General features: G+C 52.1%; 1 protein-coding gene across 6 annotated transcripts in view; it reads right to left on the reverse strand.

Annotated features, from left to right (window-relative positions):
• SMOC1 (SPARC related modular calcium binding 1) overlaps positions 363-15,156 on the reverse strand; it is a 143,507-nt gene continuing 128,713 nt past the window's right edge. For 2 of the 6 annotated variants that reach the window (XM_018054028.1, XM_018054026.1), the window contains exons 11-12: positions 5,389-5,633; positions 375-750 (exon numbers count right to left, since the gene is read on the reverse strand). In XM_018054028.1, coding sequence (XP_017909517.1) covers positions 737-750; positions 5,389-5,633 — 259 coding nt within the window. In that variant the 3' untranslated portion in view covers positions 375-736. Of the gene's footprint in view, positions 754-1,644; positions 3,842-5,388; positions 5,634-15,156 lie in introns of those variants that run through there. The other 4 variants (XM_018054024.1, XM_018054023.1, XM_018054027.1 and 1 more) reach the window with 3 other exon arrangements.

The following is a 15,156-nucleotide window of genomic DNA, read 5'->3' on the forward strand; positions in this document are numbered from 1 at the left end:
GGCACCCACTGAGTCTGGGCCACCTGGGGGTCTGGATGGCCTGACCACATGGGTGTTGGAGAATGGGGACTCGTGATGGCTACGGGCCTCCCTCCAGGGGCCACTTCCATTGTCCTGCAATGTCCACTCCCGCCCTTGAGAAGGTCAACCGCCAAGTGACTTGCTGCTCTGACAGCCACGGCAGAAGGTGGTCCCTTCCTCCCACCAGGAAAGATACCCACGGAGTCTGCCCTATGATCACAATGGGATCCAGGCTGGCCGGGGATGGAGTCCTGGCTTCTAGAGAGTGGGGCCGTGTGTCCGGAGATCTCACAGCTCAGAGCAGGGAGAGGGAGAGGAATAAACAGAGAGCAATGCCAACACCTGTACAAAAGAACTATACAATTTACATATATATTTATATACAGTATATAAATCTCTTTCTTCTCAGTCCCAGAAAGGCCCCCGCCCTCCAAACCCTAAAATTTGTCAGTAGCAGATCCAAAAACTTAACAATAAAAGAGAATAAAACAGTCTTTCTTCCCTTTCCTTTTCCCACTGCGGTATTAGATACTGGTGTTTAAAAATGAAACCGAAAAAGAAAACACACAAATAGGAGTTATTAAAAGTGCAAACACGATGGGCACCACTTATGTTACATGGGATGTGGCTGGGCCGTGGCAACGCCGAAGGTGAGCTGTCTGATGATCCATCCTGCCTCCCTGGTCTCTCCACCTGCCCTTTGGTTTTCCACTCCTTAGACGAGGCGTCCTACTGAGAAGTGGAGGAATAAGCAAGAAATTAGAGCTGAGTTTAAGGGAACTCTGGGCTTCCCTGGTGGCTCAGATGGTAAAGACTCTGCCTGCAACTCGGGAAACCCGAGTTCAATCCCTGAGGCTGGAAGATCCCCTGGAGAAGGAAATGGCAATCCACTCCAGTATTCTTGCCTGGGAAATCCCACAGATGGAGGAACCTGGCGGGCTACAGTCCCTGGGGTCACAGAGAGTCAGACACTACTGAGCGACTAAAACACTTTAGTGAGGACTCCAAATACATATATTCATTCCATCACTTGAGAGGGTTTTTCTGTTCAGGGTTAGGCACCAGCCTCGGGCAAGTCAGTGGGAGAGCTGGTGGGTTTTTTCAATGGAAGGACTTGTCTCCAGCCTCATGGGGTGGTGAAAAATAATCCTGATAACTGCGCTTCATAAACTGGGAAGGACCAGTTAAGAAAGAGACCTGAGAAGACTGTGCTGGGCAGTCAGCTCCCCAGTGAGAAGTCTGGCGGGTGAAAATGCCTGGATTCATGTGGCATTTCCCAAAAGTCAGTCCCTCGGACCCAAAGCTACATTCACCCCCAAACTCTATGTCCTGCCCCACCTGACTTTTGCCCCCCACTGGGTGTGCAAGCCCCTCTCAGCCCACCAGAGGGCAGCGCACGACACCAGATGGCCAACATCTGCTTCAGTCCCTGCAGACAATCTAGCCAGGTGGCTTTTCCGCTGCTCCCAGAGCACAGAGACCCCGCAAAGCTGCTGGCAGCCCAGGGCTGTCGCTCTGTGTCGCTTCAGTCGTGTCCGACTCTGCAACCCTATGGACTATAACCCGCCAGGCTCCTCTGTCCATGGAATTCTCCAGGCAAGAATACTGGAGTGGGCTGCCATTTCCTCCTCCAGGGGATCTTCCTGACTCAGTGATCAAATCTGGGTCTTTTACATCTCTTGCGTTGGCAGAAGAGCTCTTTACCACTGCCTCTTGTGTTCCTCGACTATTTCTAATTTCTTCTGTGCATTCACCGCAAACCAGGCACCAGCTTGTTAAATCTTCACACCAAATCTGTGAAGCAGATGCTGTCATATCCACTTTGCAGATGAGGAAATTGAGGCTCAGAGACTTTGGGTAGCTTGCTAAAGATTACAGAGCTGGGAAGTGCCAGGGATGCCTGCTTCTTTTGGGTCCTGCGCACCTGGTGCCTGGCAAAGCTTCAGAGGGCAGCCCGGAGGCCTCCGCGAGCTGCGTGGACCTGAGGTCAGCACACCCAGCCTCCCCCTAGCTGCTGTGTGCCATGTAGACCTTAACTACCAGCACAGGAAGCGGACCAAGGGCAGAGTGCTGGTGGAGCTCCGTGATTCTGAACCTACTGAGCCCAGAAGTGCTCCAGGTGGGCCTGGGGGTCAACGCAAACACTGGGTAGTCTCTTTCCAATACTGGCCCCCAGCTTGTGCTCTGAGAAATGGGCACAGATTCTACATGTGCCAAAGCGTAATGCTACCACACAGGATGTCCCTCTCCCAGCCCTTCGTCATTTGACCAGGATCTAATGCACTGTGCCTGAGGTTAGGAATTGAGAAGGCACACCCATGATGGCAGGGGAGAATCGGGAGCATGGACTGGATGCAGTGTGATCAGTGCTTCTGACAGCTGCAACAGTCTCATGAAGAATAGTATTATCTATGGGACTTTCATGGAGGTCCCTCAAGGCCTCCACCACGGAGGTCCCCCAATGCCTTCGGCAACTGCTTTAACTCGCTATCTCATTGCATCGGCACAATGGCCCTGTGAGGTGGATACTATGGTTATTTCCATCTTACAGATGAAGAAACGGAAATCTGGGATGGCTGAGTAGTTTGACTTGGATGAGAGAGCTGGTCTGTGGCTGAAGCAGGGTTTGACCCATGACGCTGCACCATGTCCTGGGGACTCAGAGTCGAGGGAGCACAGAGAGGAATCCTCATCAGACAGGACTGCCTAGAGGAGCTGACGGACGTCAGGGTGACTGAGATGCATGTTTAGAGATGGAAGGAGAGGGGAGGCAGCAGAAGGTGAGAGAGTCTAAACTATATAAGGGCAATGGGAAGTTGTTGAAGGGATTCAGTCCGAGAAACGATAGCATCTGTTTTGGTTAAGAAAAAGTTCTTCTGGGGCAATGTGGGAAATGGATTGGGGATGAGCATCACTCACCCAGGGTCACACATCCCAGAACCAGGGCCAGTACAGGTCACTCACCCAGGGCCACACATCCCAGAACCAGGGCCAGATCCCAAGACTGGGTACCTCAGCCACCTCCCCAGCTACCTTTTGGGTTTACCCTATCAACCAAGGGTTAGAACAAGGAAAAGCCCTTATGTCTGTTTCAAGGCAGTTCTCTGCACCAAACAAGTCAGAATTACCCAAATCGGCATCATCGGCCCAGACCCTTCACCTGCACTGTGACTCTCTAATTTTGGGGGTGCAACCAACTTGACAGGTCCAAGTCATGTCTGTTATCTTTCCCCCACCCCAACCTGCTCTTCTCTTCCTCCCATGCTGCCCGTCTCAGTGAATGGCCCACCCTCCAATTGCCCACGCCAGCCCTCATCCCTCTCTGCACTCGATCACCAAGCCCTGAAGCCCTACCCAGTCACCTCCCCCAGTACTCTACAAACCCACTGGGTTTTCCCTAACTCAGGCCTCCATCATCTCCTGCCTGGTCGGTGCTCCGGCCTCCTATTGGGTCTCTGCCCTCAGTCATCCCCCGATCCATTTCCCACACTGCATTGGAAGAATTTTTTTTTTTTAACCAAAACTGATGCTATCGTTTCTCTGACTGAGTCCCTTCAACAGCTTCCCATCGACCTTATATAGTTTAAACTCTATCATCCTTACCTCCTGCTGCCTTCCCCTTCCACCCTAAACATGCATCCCAGTCACCCTGACGTCCTTCAGCTCCTCTAAAACTCTCCTTCCCCACCTCCACAGCCTCACTCTTCACTTGCCTCAGTTCAGAACACTCCTCCCTTCCACGACTTTTCAGCTCAGCTTCCTCTTACTCACTGGGCAGGGATTCGTCCAGAACAAGGGCAGCAAGCTTTTCTGTGAAGAACTAGATGCAATCATTTTAGCTTTGTGGACCATGGACAATATGCAACAGTCTTGGCTGCATAGTCTTATATTTTGAAATTTACATCCTTTTAAAAATAGAAAGGACATTTACTCCTTGGAAGGAAAGTTATGAGCAACCTAGATAGCATATTAAAAAGCAAAGACATTACTTTGCCAGCAAAGATCCATCTAGTCAAAGCTATGGTTTTTCCAGTAGTCATGTATGGATGTGAGAGTTGGACCATAAAGAAAGCTGAGCATTGAAGAATTGATGCTTTTGAACTGTGGGGTTGGAGAAGACTCTTGAGAGTCCCTTGGACTGCAAGGAGATCCAACCAGTCCATCCTAAAGGAGATCAGTCCTGATTATTCATTGGAAGGACTGATGCTGAAGCTGAAACTTCAATACTTTGACCACCTGATGCGAAGAACTGATTCATTGGAAAAGACCCTGATGCTGGGAAAGATTGAGGGCAGGAGGAGAAGGGGATAACAAAGGATGAGATGGTTGGATGGTATCACCGACTCAATGGACATGAGTTTGAGTAAACTCTGGGAGTTGGTATTGGACAGGGAGGCCTGGCATGCTGCAGATGGGGTCACAAAGAGTCAGACACGACTGAGCAACTGAACTGAACTGAAAAATAGAAAAGCCACTCTTAGCTCACAGGCTATACAGAAACAGGCCGTGGACTAGACTGGGCCCATGGGCTATGTTTGGCTGACCTCTGGGTAAGACATCACTTCCTTCCTGAAGATTTCTAAGCCTGATGGACCCTGAGCAGATGTGGGTGCCTTAGGTATATTCCCGCAATACTCTGCACTTGCTGCACTTTGACAGAGACCATCGGGTGTCTACTGGTCCTCCAGATCTCCTCCTCTTCCTGGGCCCCAAGCCCTCCTCACTGTGGGGTGTGGTCTAGTGATGGAGATCCAGCCAGTGAAATAGGAGAGGTGATGTATGTCACTTCCAGGACTGGCCCATCAACCTTGCCCCGTGGGCACTGCTCCAGGGTTTACGCCATCCGACTGGGGAGGGAGAAGACCCACAGGGTGACCTTGGATGTCACAGAATGAAGTTGGCAGAGTCATTCTCAGCCTGGCTCTCAGAGTGACTGCACCTGGAGCAATCTCCACTATCCCCCTACACACACACACACACCCTAGGACCTGGAATCATGGTGTATGGGCAAGAGGAACTAATTTCCACTGTGTTGAGCCATTACATGTGTGGTTCTACTTGTCACTGCAGCCCAGTGTATCCTAATACACCCTCATGGCACTCAGCCCGGTGTATCCTAATACACCCTCATGGCACTCAGCCCAGTGTATGTAAATACTTTAGCATCTGTCTCTTCCATAGACTGTGGAAGGATAGGAAACTTACCCTTCCATTCCTCCACTGTGTCAGGTGTCTAGTGCAAAGCACGATGCACTCCCAGTAAGTAGTCGAATAATGCATACCTGGGAATCTCATCTATTGCAGGGTGGTCCCCTCCCTCCAGGAGGGGCAAGTCCTGGAGGGCCAGGAGCACAGGCGATCACTCACCTTCTTTGCTAACACCCAGGCAGCCCTTCAGCTCGGGCAGTGAGATGACCTTGTCTTTGTTCAGGTCACAGTAGTCAGTGAAACGCCGGGCGCATTTCTTGGGCTTGGCTTTCTTCTTCACGTAGCGCTTGAAGGGCTTCATCTCGCGCTTGTTGATGTCGCTGCTACTGTTGCTGTCCAGCTGGCTGAAGTACCAGTGCACCACGCGCTCTTCCAGGGTGTGGCTGGGGTCTGGCTCCGAGAACCTGGGCCACGGGCAGACACCCCACCCCCAAGCTCCGCTTAGGATCCTGCAGGAACCACCAGCCCCACCGCAAGCCTCTCCCACATGCTCAGACGCCAAGGGTTGCCAGCAGCTAGGTAGAAACGGCTCCTCCAAGCCCAAACCCTCCCAGCCCTGCTCAGCCTGCAGCAGAATCAAGCACCCTTTCCAACTTGAGCCTCCAGCCCGGACAGTTCATTTCTGGGGGATCCCCAACTAGGTGAACCCGCCACATCCTCCACCATAGTTAGGGATGTTCTCGTGCAAGAGGAATGCTCAGGACATACCGACTGTATTTCATTCACCTGAGAAAACCACAGGGATCCAAACTGTTCTTCTCCTAGCCTAGTGTGGCTGATACACAAACTGCCATCACACATGAACTTGACACCCAAATGAGTGTGTCTATGAAGGGAGCTTGGAGCCTGTACCACCCACTCAGCGCCCAGGCTAGATCCCAGGAGGGCTTCCAAAGCAGCAGGAGTAGCCCCTGGCTTCAAACTGTTGTCTTAGCAAGACAGAGTCAAAAAGAGTGAAACCAGACAGCAGCAACTCAACGTGAAGTGTGAAGTTCCTGTGGGCCATCGCTGTTGGGTACCAAGTGCGGTAGGAATTGAGAGAAGGAGGCAATTGAGATGGACACAAAGAGAGGTTCTATAGCTGGCAAGTCCAGACCTACTAACGGTGAGTCTCTTCACACAGAGGTCTTAAGAGAGGGCAGACCCAGGAAGCCACATGTTAACTCGAGCACCTGGGGAATTCTGCTAAAAAGCAGAGTAACCTAGAGTAACCAAGAAAGCTTCCTGGGGGTCGAGATGCATGGCAGTGACTGCCTCTAACACGGCCCCTGATTGTAACACGACAAGACCAATGGCTACATGTGTAACGTACACAAGGTCTACCCATTCATTTTACTTATTCATGCCTCATTTTTTTCCCCAAAAGGATTCAGGGTGCTAGGTAATACGGAAAACTTTAAAAGCCAATGATGAGTCTGTTCTAGAGCGGGTGACTGGTCAGGAGAACGGAGCCACACAAGCCCCATGGCTCCTGCTGCCAGGGTTGGTCCAGAGCCTTGTGTTTAAAGCCCTGGGTAACCTTCCCTCGGCTGGGGCACTGAGGCTGAGGTTGGCCCATCGTCTGCAGGGAACCGGACAGACTACACCAGGGGTCCTACAGCAGGGATTCAGGACCTGCCAGCACACTCTGAAGCTGTACCTAGCAAGAAAAATATTCAAGGTCCTTGCCAATGCCTTGGGGTTCTTCTCTGGAATTTGCCGAGGTTTCCAGGAGGGAAGGGACAACCCTGACCCCTCCCCTATGAATGAGCCAGCAAACTCCCTGCCCCCGCCACCCCAAGTGACCTCACCATTTAGGGAAAAAGAAGTTTCATTACCAAAGAAAGCCAGGCGTCCCTGCCGAATGCCCATTCCTAATTAGGTGGATTATGGTCTTGGGCAGGCCCCACTGGGAACCTTGGAGCATGTCCAAGACAGCACAGTTGGTAGATCAGCCAGCAGGACCTCATCCTGACATGTCTGGAGCAGGGAGTACCTGGGGAAGGTGTGAGGGACTGTCTGCTTCTAGCTGTTGGGGAACCTGCTAGGTCCGTCATAGAAACCAGGCCTGGAATGGCTTGCAAACAGGCAGGGCTCAGGCTGTCGTCTCAGTGCATGGTATTTTGGTGGTTTTGAGCTTCCTCTATTTTCACAGAAATATTCACTCTTGAGCTTGAGAGGCATATACCAGGAGGGTCCCAGAAACATCTCTATCAGGATGCTCCTGGAGCAGGAGGGAGAGTGGTCAGCTCCTTGCAGAGCACCCTGTCTGCCTCCAACTTTCCCTGAATGAGTGGGACCCAGGCCAGGGAGGAGAGCCAGGACGGGCCCCAGGGGAGGCGCTCCAGTTATTCCCTCCAAGCTTTCTAAGGCATCCAGGGGAGGGGGTCAGGGTTTTCCCCCTCAGCCCCTCCCTTGAGGGGCCACGAGCACCCCTGGCGAAGGCAGCTCTTCCTTTAACCTTTAGGCTCAGCATAGCGTCATGTCTACCTAGAGGCTGGAATAATAAAGCCTCAGTCGCTGAGACGGGAAGGGATGAGGTCATCCCACCCAGACGCCCTGCCAGGAGAGGCTCGCTGCCTCCAGCACGTGTTTCTGGGCTCCCGCCTGCTTGCCCGGTTCTCGGCAACTCTGTGACTAGGGCTCCCTGCACCTTCCTTTGGGCTAGTCTGCAGCAAGAAGCAGCTCTTCTCCCCAGGCGACAACCTCTAAGAGTTTCATCTCAGGCCAGAGAGTGACTGTCACTTGGCTCCTGCTTCTTTTCCCCTCCCTTCCCTGTCTCCCTGGTCTGGAGAGCCAAATTTCTGCCCTCCTCACTCCCAGCTGGACCTCCCAGCCCGGAGCAGCCACAACTTCGGACAGCTACACCCCTGCATGTCCCACCCCCGGCCCCCACTGAGGACACTTGCCCAGGAGAGGCGCTCCGAGGGCCCTCCATGCCTGCCTCTGGCTCCCCGAGCTCTGCTGCAACCGACAGGCTGCCTCTGCCCTCCCTTCTCCCCAGCTAGTGTGAGGCTCTCTGCTTCTGAATTCCTCTGACTTCCAGAACCCATGCTGTATCCTCCCCCAGACAACAGGGCCCAGCTCTACATGTATAGCTGGGCAGCGCTAGGGTCCTGTTTTGAAATCCAACCTTTTGTCTAGGCCAAGCTCCAAGTGCATTTAAGGCAAGAATTTCTTAGCTTGGGGGAGATCATGGACCCTCAGAGAACACAAACAAAGCCACAGTCCCTCTCTCTAAAATGCACGTGCACCTATAACTCTGCAGATTTTAGGGGTTTAATAGATGCTCCAAACCTCATTCAAGTTAAGAACCCTTGTCTAGAGGGAAAGAGACTCCAGTCATGGCCCTAGAAGAATAAGTATGCACCTTCTGGGAGAAGATGGGATGAGACAAAAAAACAGCAATTGGAAGGAGCCTGGGAGTAGTTTTCATGTTTCCAGCAAAGCATAACGAAAAAAGAAAGAAAACTACTGAAGGCATCTGGCTCAAAGCTCTGAAAGTGAGGTTTCTGGCTTCACAGCAGCTTTAAGTCCCCAAACTACCATACTTCATACAAGAACTAGTTAAGAGTGAGACTTATCAGGAGTCCTGATTTAGCCAAACCGGCAGTGGGCATGTGTTAAAGATGGCCACCTCCGTTAACTGAGGAGAGGCTGGGATTTTCCCAGGGGAGTGCGGGGGTGGGGCAAGATGACCTCCTCCAGAGGCCCCAGGAATCTCTCAACAGTCTTTGCTGGAGTCCGTCCCATCACAGCTAGGCTCCCCACAGTTTGCCACTGACCTCAAAGCCACACCCCACTGACCCCTCCAGCTCTTGCAGCTTTCTAGCAGTATCCTTTAAACACACAGGCTACTTGCACTCCCAGTTCCAGGGTTGCGTTGGCATGGACTCCGACCTGTCCCATACATGCGCATGCAGAAACCCCACTGGGGCCATCAAAGCTGCTCATCGGGCAAGGGTTGAGGACCCAACATTAGAGCCAATAATGGTTCCTTAGATCACTTAACAGTGACACCCAGGTCCTTGCTATGGGCCTCCCTACAGGTAAAATTCCACTTCTATTAAAAGGGCTCCTTGGGTGTGCAGAAGATCCAAGTCTTCTCGGGTATGGCGTGAAGAGCCAGTAAAATGTTGGTGTCAGCCCTGCCTCTGGGCTTTTTTGGTAGCTGTCCTCGTGCCTCCTGCCTCCAGGGAGAAGGAAAACCACTAGAGCCAGGTCCCTCCCTGGACTGGCCCCACCGAGTCTTCTCCCACACTGAGAAGCGGCAGGTGCCGCCCTTCCCCTGCAGCCCTCACTGCGTCGCTTCTGCAGCCTCAGCCCGGCCAGGCCTTGGCTGCAATGCACAGCTGGAGAGCCAGCCCCATTTACCACAAGGAAACCGGTGCTGGCCGAGATCTTGGGCCCAATTCTGCTGTCCCAAGCAGTTTTAAACAAGGTGAGGTGGGATGGCCTGGAGGCACGAGCCAAGCCAAGCAGACCAACGGAGCCCCATCTGGAATCGGGTCCAGGCCCCACCAGCTGTGCGGGTGGGGTGGGGCTGGGAAATGCCAAGTCAGCCACATTCTCAGCCTCTTCCTTGCAAGACCATCAACAAGTAACCACACTGGGCAGGAAGGAGGAAGCCGCAAGACAAAGGGCCTCTCCTTGCAGGACCATGTGAGGGGCTGGGAGGCTCATGCAGCTCAGCCCACCTCCTCTCAATGCTGGCTTTTTCTAGGAAGGCCGATCTATGGGGTGGGGGAGGAGGGCTCTGCTTCTTGCAGGAGGGAGGACCAAAAGCATAACTCAATGATCCATCAACCCTTCACTGAGAAAAGCTATCATCTAATGATACCTGTGGGCTTCCCCTGTGGCTCAGGGGTAAAGAATCCACCTGCAATGCAGGTATTGCAGCAGATGTGAGTTCGATCCCTGGGTTGGGAAGATTCCCTGGAGGAGGGCATGGCAACCCACTCCGTATTCCTGCCTGGAGGATCCCGTGGACAGAGGAGCCTGAGAGTCAGACACACATGCAATGAAACCTGCAGGCTGCTCCCTCTCAGGCTCTAGCCACAGATGTTTCCATGGGTACCCCTTTCATTTGGCCTATTTTTAAATTTGGCCACACTGCTTCCCCCCCAAATCAAGCTAGATGCCAGAAAAGGAAGTAGACATCTCTCTCTTCTACTCCCTACATCCGACAAGTCTGCAAATCCTATTGATTTCATTACTTGAACTTCAGTAGATGATCCTACCCCCCACATCTTTAGTCCACACTCTCATCGCCTTTCACTCAGATGACGCTGTAACCTTCCTGCCCCATCCAGCACCCCTCCCATCCAGCTCCCATAGGAATGCCCATCTAACTCCTTGACTCCCTGCAGCCTCTCTGGCATGGATCACAAGGTCCAGCAGGGTCTGGGCTCTGCCCAATTCTACAGCCTCATCTCCTACAACCTGCCTCCCAGGCCTAAAACTCTGCTCACGAGTCCTTCCACAGACCCTGTGTGTTTATGTATATGTGTGTGTGTTAGTTGCTCACTTGTGTCCAAGTCTTTGTGACACCATGGACTGTAGCCCACCAGGTTCCTCTGTACATGGGATTTTCCAGGTAAGAATACTGGAGTGGGTTGCCATTCTCTTCTGCAGGGGATCTTCCTGACCCAGGGATCGAACCTGGGTCTCCTGCACTGAAGGCAGATTCTTTACCATCTAAGCCACCAGGGAAGCCCACAGACCCTACCTTGTTTATACCTCACTATCCTAAGGGTCCTTGGGAAGTTCTTACTCCTGGTCCAACTAGGTCAGGACATTGTCTCATTCATAAGTGACGATGTGGCTTAAACATCACCTCCTACGGAAAGCCTTCTCTCACGTGCCTTCCTCCCCTGAGTCCCTGCCTGCATGACTTCATCTGCCTGTTATCACACTGGCTTTACAGGGCACCCACGTGACTACACAGCTCTTCTCCCAGGAGCTCCTCCAGCCCAGGAACCAAGTCTGTATCCCTGTATATCCCCAGAACCCAGCACAGAGCTTACCCTGGGTGTGAGATGAAAGAGTCTGTGCAAAGCTAAAACCTCCAAGCCTGACAGGTGCTAGTTTGGGACGAAGATACCCTCTCTTCTACTCAGCCCAAACGTCCCCCTGTCCCTTCTTTCCAACGTGTCACTAAATAAGACTGTTTCCCACTGGCCCCAGCTGATGTCCAGCTTTAATTGCCAGACCCTGAGAGGATGCAGGAGGGATCAGCTGTGGCTTCCTTGGCCTCGTGCTTGCAGTCCCAACTCTGCCTGAATTCAGAGCCAAGGCCTAAAGCCAGGCAGCCTGGATTCCCTAATTCTCTTCACTGGCCCTGCTCCTCAGCCTTTGCTCTTCTGCACTAGAAAGGTGCCCAAGTCCTGTGGGCCCAGCCAGGGCACCGTAAAGCTCTGGTGGCAGTGAACTTCAGGGCTGGGTTTGGCCTCATAGTTAGCCTTGAAGTAGCTGCTGGACCCTCAGATGTGTGCCAAGGAAAAGAGGCCTCACTGAGCCATCCCTCTCTGTGCCTGACAGGGGTCCATCCATCTACCCCCCAATCCTTCTGGCTATTAATTCATGTAACAAATGTTTACTGAGCACCGACTGTATGCCAGGCCCTTTTCTGAGTTCCAGGAATAAGCAGGGAAGAGGGTGAAAAATGTTCCTTTTCTCATCGGACTTCAATTTTCATTGGGTGGGGTGAGGCAGATATAAATCAACAAACCAGCGAGACATCAGGTAGTGACAAGCACCAGGCTGAAAGTTAGAAAGAGGTGTCACGATAGAAGGTGACAGGCCTGTTCCTTTCGTTTGGATGGCCACTGAGAAGGTGACATTTAAATGGAACAGTGGGGCAAGTCACGGGAAGATAAGGGACTCACATTCCAGCCTGAGGAAGCAGCTGGCATGGAGGCCCTGGGGTGGTGAGAGCTTGGCCTGTTTGAGCACCTGAGAAGGACCACCAGCAGCTGCCATGTAATGATGGGAGGTAGTGGCATATGAAAGGAGGGTGAGCGCCATCAAGACCATCCTTCAGAGCCAATTCATGGTCAGAGTTAGGGCTTGATTTTCCTAAACATTGGGTCGACATCAAAGTTCACTCAGGTTTTTCCGTAACAAATTATGGAAAAACCCGAATGAATTTTTTTGCCAACCCAATATAATAGAGAGATCTGAGAGGGATTTAAATGCAGTAAAACCAGTAACCCTGACCAACTACCCCCCTGTGTAACCACTCCTCTCTCCTTCTCCCCTCAAGGCCCACCCCGACTCCCTTGATCTCTAAACTACTTCTCGATTCATCTTGTCTGTCTTTTGATTACAAGTATAGCCTCCAGGTAACACAATTACCAAATGCAGTTCAAACCTTTCATTCTCATCAGAACCAAACACGGTCAAGTTCATATGAGCTTAAAATGAAAAACATGTTTAGGAAAGAATATTTTAAAAAAATTTTCTTCCAACTCTCATTATACCTAAAAGAGATTTTTTTTTTTTTGGAAAGAAAAAGAAAATCACTTCCCTAAGGACATACTAGGATTAAAAGCATTTATAAACTTCTTAGTTTTTATTTTCTGTTAAAATTTCCTCACCCTGCAATTTGAGGGCAGAGCGTCCATCTGAACTTGCCCTGGCAGCAGGCCTACCTGTGCTTTTGACCCCCCTGGCCCAGGACCCAGCTGGGTTCTGCTTTCCCTGTCACTGAAGCCTGCCTGGATCTGAGGCCAGGCAAAGCTCAGGGCTGGCCTCCTGCAGAAGCAAACAGGATGGAGGGTGAAGTGCTATCTCCTTGTACCCACGTACAAGCACGAGGCAGACTCCCTGAGGGGTGGGTCAGAGCCAGCAGCCCAGAAGAGTTGTGAGTGGAGAGGCTCCAGATCTTGGATTTTTAGGGCCATGCCCCCTCCTTGTTTCTTTAGTCCCTCTCTTCATAAAAAAACACATAAATAGCTCATACTCATTTTTGCATGAAACAACAGGTATGTTTTCACATTCCAATCATGAAAAGCAAAAAGGTATACAATCCTGAATACGCCTGTTCATAATTTCCCTTCCCTCTTCCAGGAGATGAGGACACAGCTCTCTCTGTCTTAGACCTCCAGTGGCTGAGCACTGCCTCTGGGCAGTTCCCATCTGCCGACCTGTCAGACCCTGTCTCCATCATCTTAGACTCAGTGCCCTGCTCCTCCTGCTGTGGGGGAGGCCTGGCCCCATTCACAAGGTGAGCAAAACAAACCAGCCTCAGAGCTCACAGGACCACAGAGTAGCTGAGGGCAAGCAAGCCCAGACAGGGGGTTTCCTAGAGTGGCAATCCACAAGGCAGTCTCTGCACTCATCATGATGGGACATAAATGGTTTTTACCAAAGGCCACTCACTGTATGAGCCCATCTATATAAAATGTCTGGAGTAGGCAAATCCATAGAGACAAAAGTTGATAGTAGTAGTAATAGTAGTAGTAGTTTGGGGGAGGGCCACTGAGGAGTGGGTGTTAATGGGTACAGAGTTTCTTTGGGTGTTGATGAAAATGTTGTAGAATTTTGGCTGGTAACTGTACCACTTTGCAAATATAATGAAAACAGTTGCACGCTTAAAAAAGAAAGTGGGGGGCCACTGCCCTCGTCTGCCTTGGGACACAGAAGTGCTGACAGCTGTGCTGGGAGTCCTGGTTCCCTCCCTAGATACATGCCCTGCGGTTGCGCTGATCGCCCGCAGAGGCAGTCAGCCTTCCACCAGCCTAGGGGCCTGGGCCGGTCTCATGGTGGCACTTCTTGCCTGTTGACAGTTCTGCCTCTGGGCAGGTGTGGAGGAATCAGCCCCCACTCCTTGGTGAGCCCCACAAACTCAGAGTCAGGCTGCCCACTGCTGCCAAGCACACGGTAGCTCCTGTTGCCACAGGGGCCTGAACACCGCCCAGCTCTGCCGAGCCTCACCCTCTGGCTTCATAATGGGAAGCACATCTCACGGGCCCTTTGGGACCTGGTTCCCACCTCCTTCTCTGCGTCACCTACCACCGCTGTCATCTTCTCCATCCTCTCCTCTCCTCCTCCATCCGCCCCAGCCCAGCCATACTGAACTATGGCCATGGGCTTGCCTGGGGTTACAGTGTTCTTTCTTTTTCTCCTAGAATGGCTTTCTTTCTTTTACTAGCTAAGTCCTACCTGTCCTTCAAAATTCAGTTCAGGTATCACCTCCTCCTGGAAGCCTTCTCTGATTCCTCCAGACTGAATGAGCAAACCCTTCTCTGTTCTTTCACCTCTGATCTAGCACTTACCACAGAGTTTGTATCTGTCCACAGCCTAGTATTCTCACTGCCGCTGCTAAGTCGCTTCAGTCAGGTCCGACTCTGTGTGACCCCATAGACGGTAGCCCACCAGGCTCCCCTGTCCCTGGGATTCTCCAGGCAAGAACACTGGAGTGGGTTGCCGTTTCCTTCTCACTAGGTGCATTCTTTGAAGATAAGGACGCGCCTCACATTCCTGGATTCCCAATCCCTAGCCCAGGGCTTGTTGTGCTATGCATGTTCAGCAGGTCTGAGCATGCGTGCTCCAACCCACCCAATGGGCCCAAATCAGTGAGCGCTGGTGATGCTGGTTGTTAAGGAGCAGGTGGACTTCGGCCCTGTGTCAAGACTGCGTTGGTCAGCATATCAGCTCCTGATTTAGGTAGGGTCTGGCTAAGGCAGTGCCAATCCCAATACTCGGAGTCCCTTGGGAATCTCGGGCATGCGGCTCCTGCCTCCTCAGAGGAGAAAACCACCAGTGCTCCAGACTTCCTCCTTGCTGTCCCCATCACATCCCACCCCACTTCCTGCCATTCTGGACTCACTCTAAGGCACACACTGCTGAAGTCTCCAGACACTCCTGGTGCGTGCCATGCTAAGTGGCTCCAGGCATGTCCGACTCTTTGGAGCCCCATGGACTGTAGCCTGCCAGGCTCCTCTG

This window comes from Capra hircus, chromosome 10 (assembly GCF_001704415.2).
Source record: "Capra hircus breed San Clemente chromosome 10, ASM170441v1, whole genome shotgun sequence".
NCBI lineage: Eukaryota > Metazoa > Chordata > Mammalia > Artiodactyla > Bovidae > Capra > Capra hircus.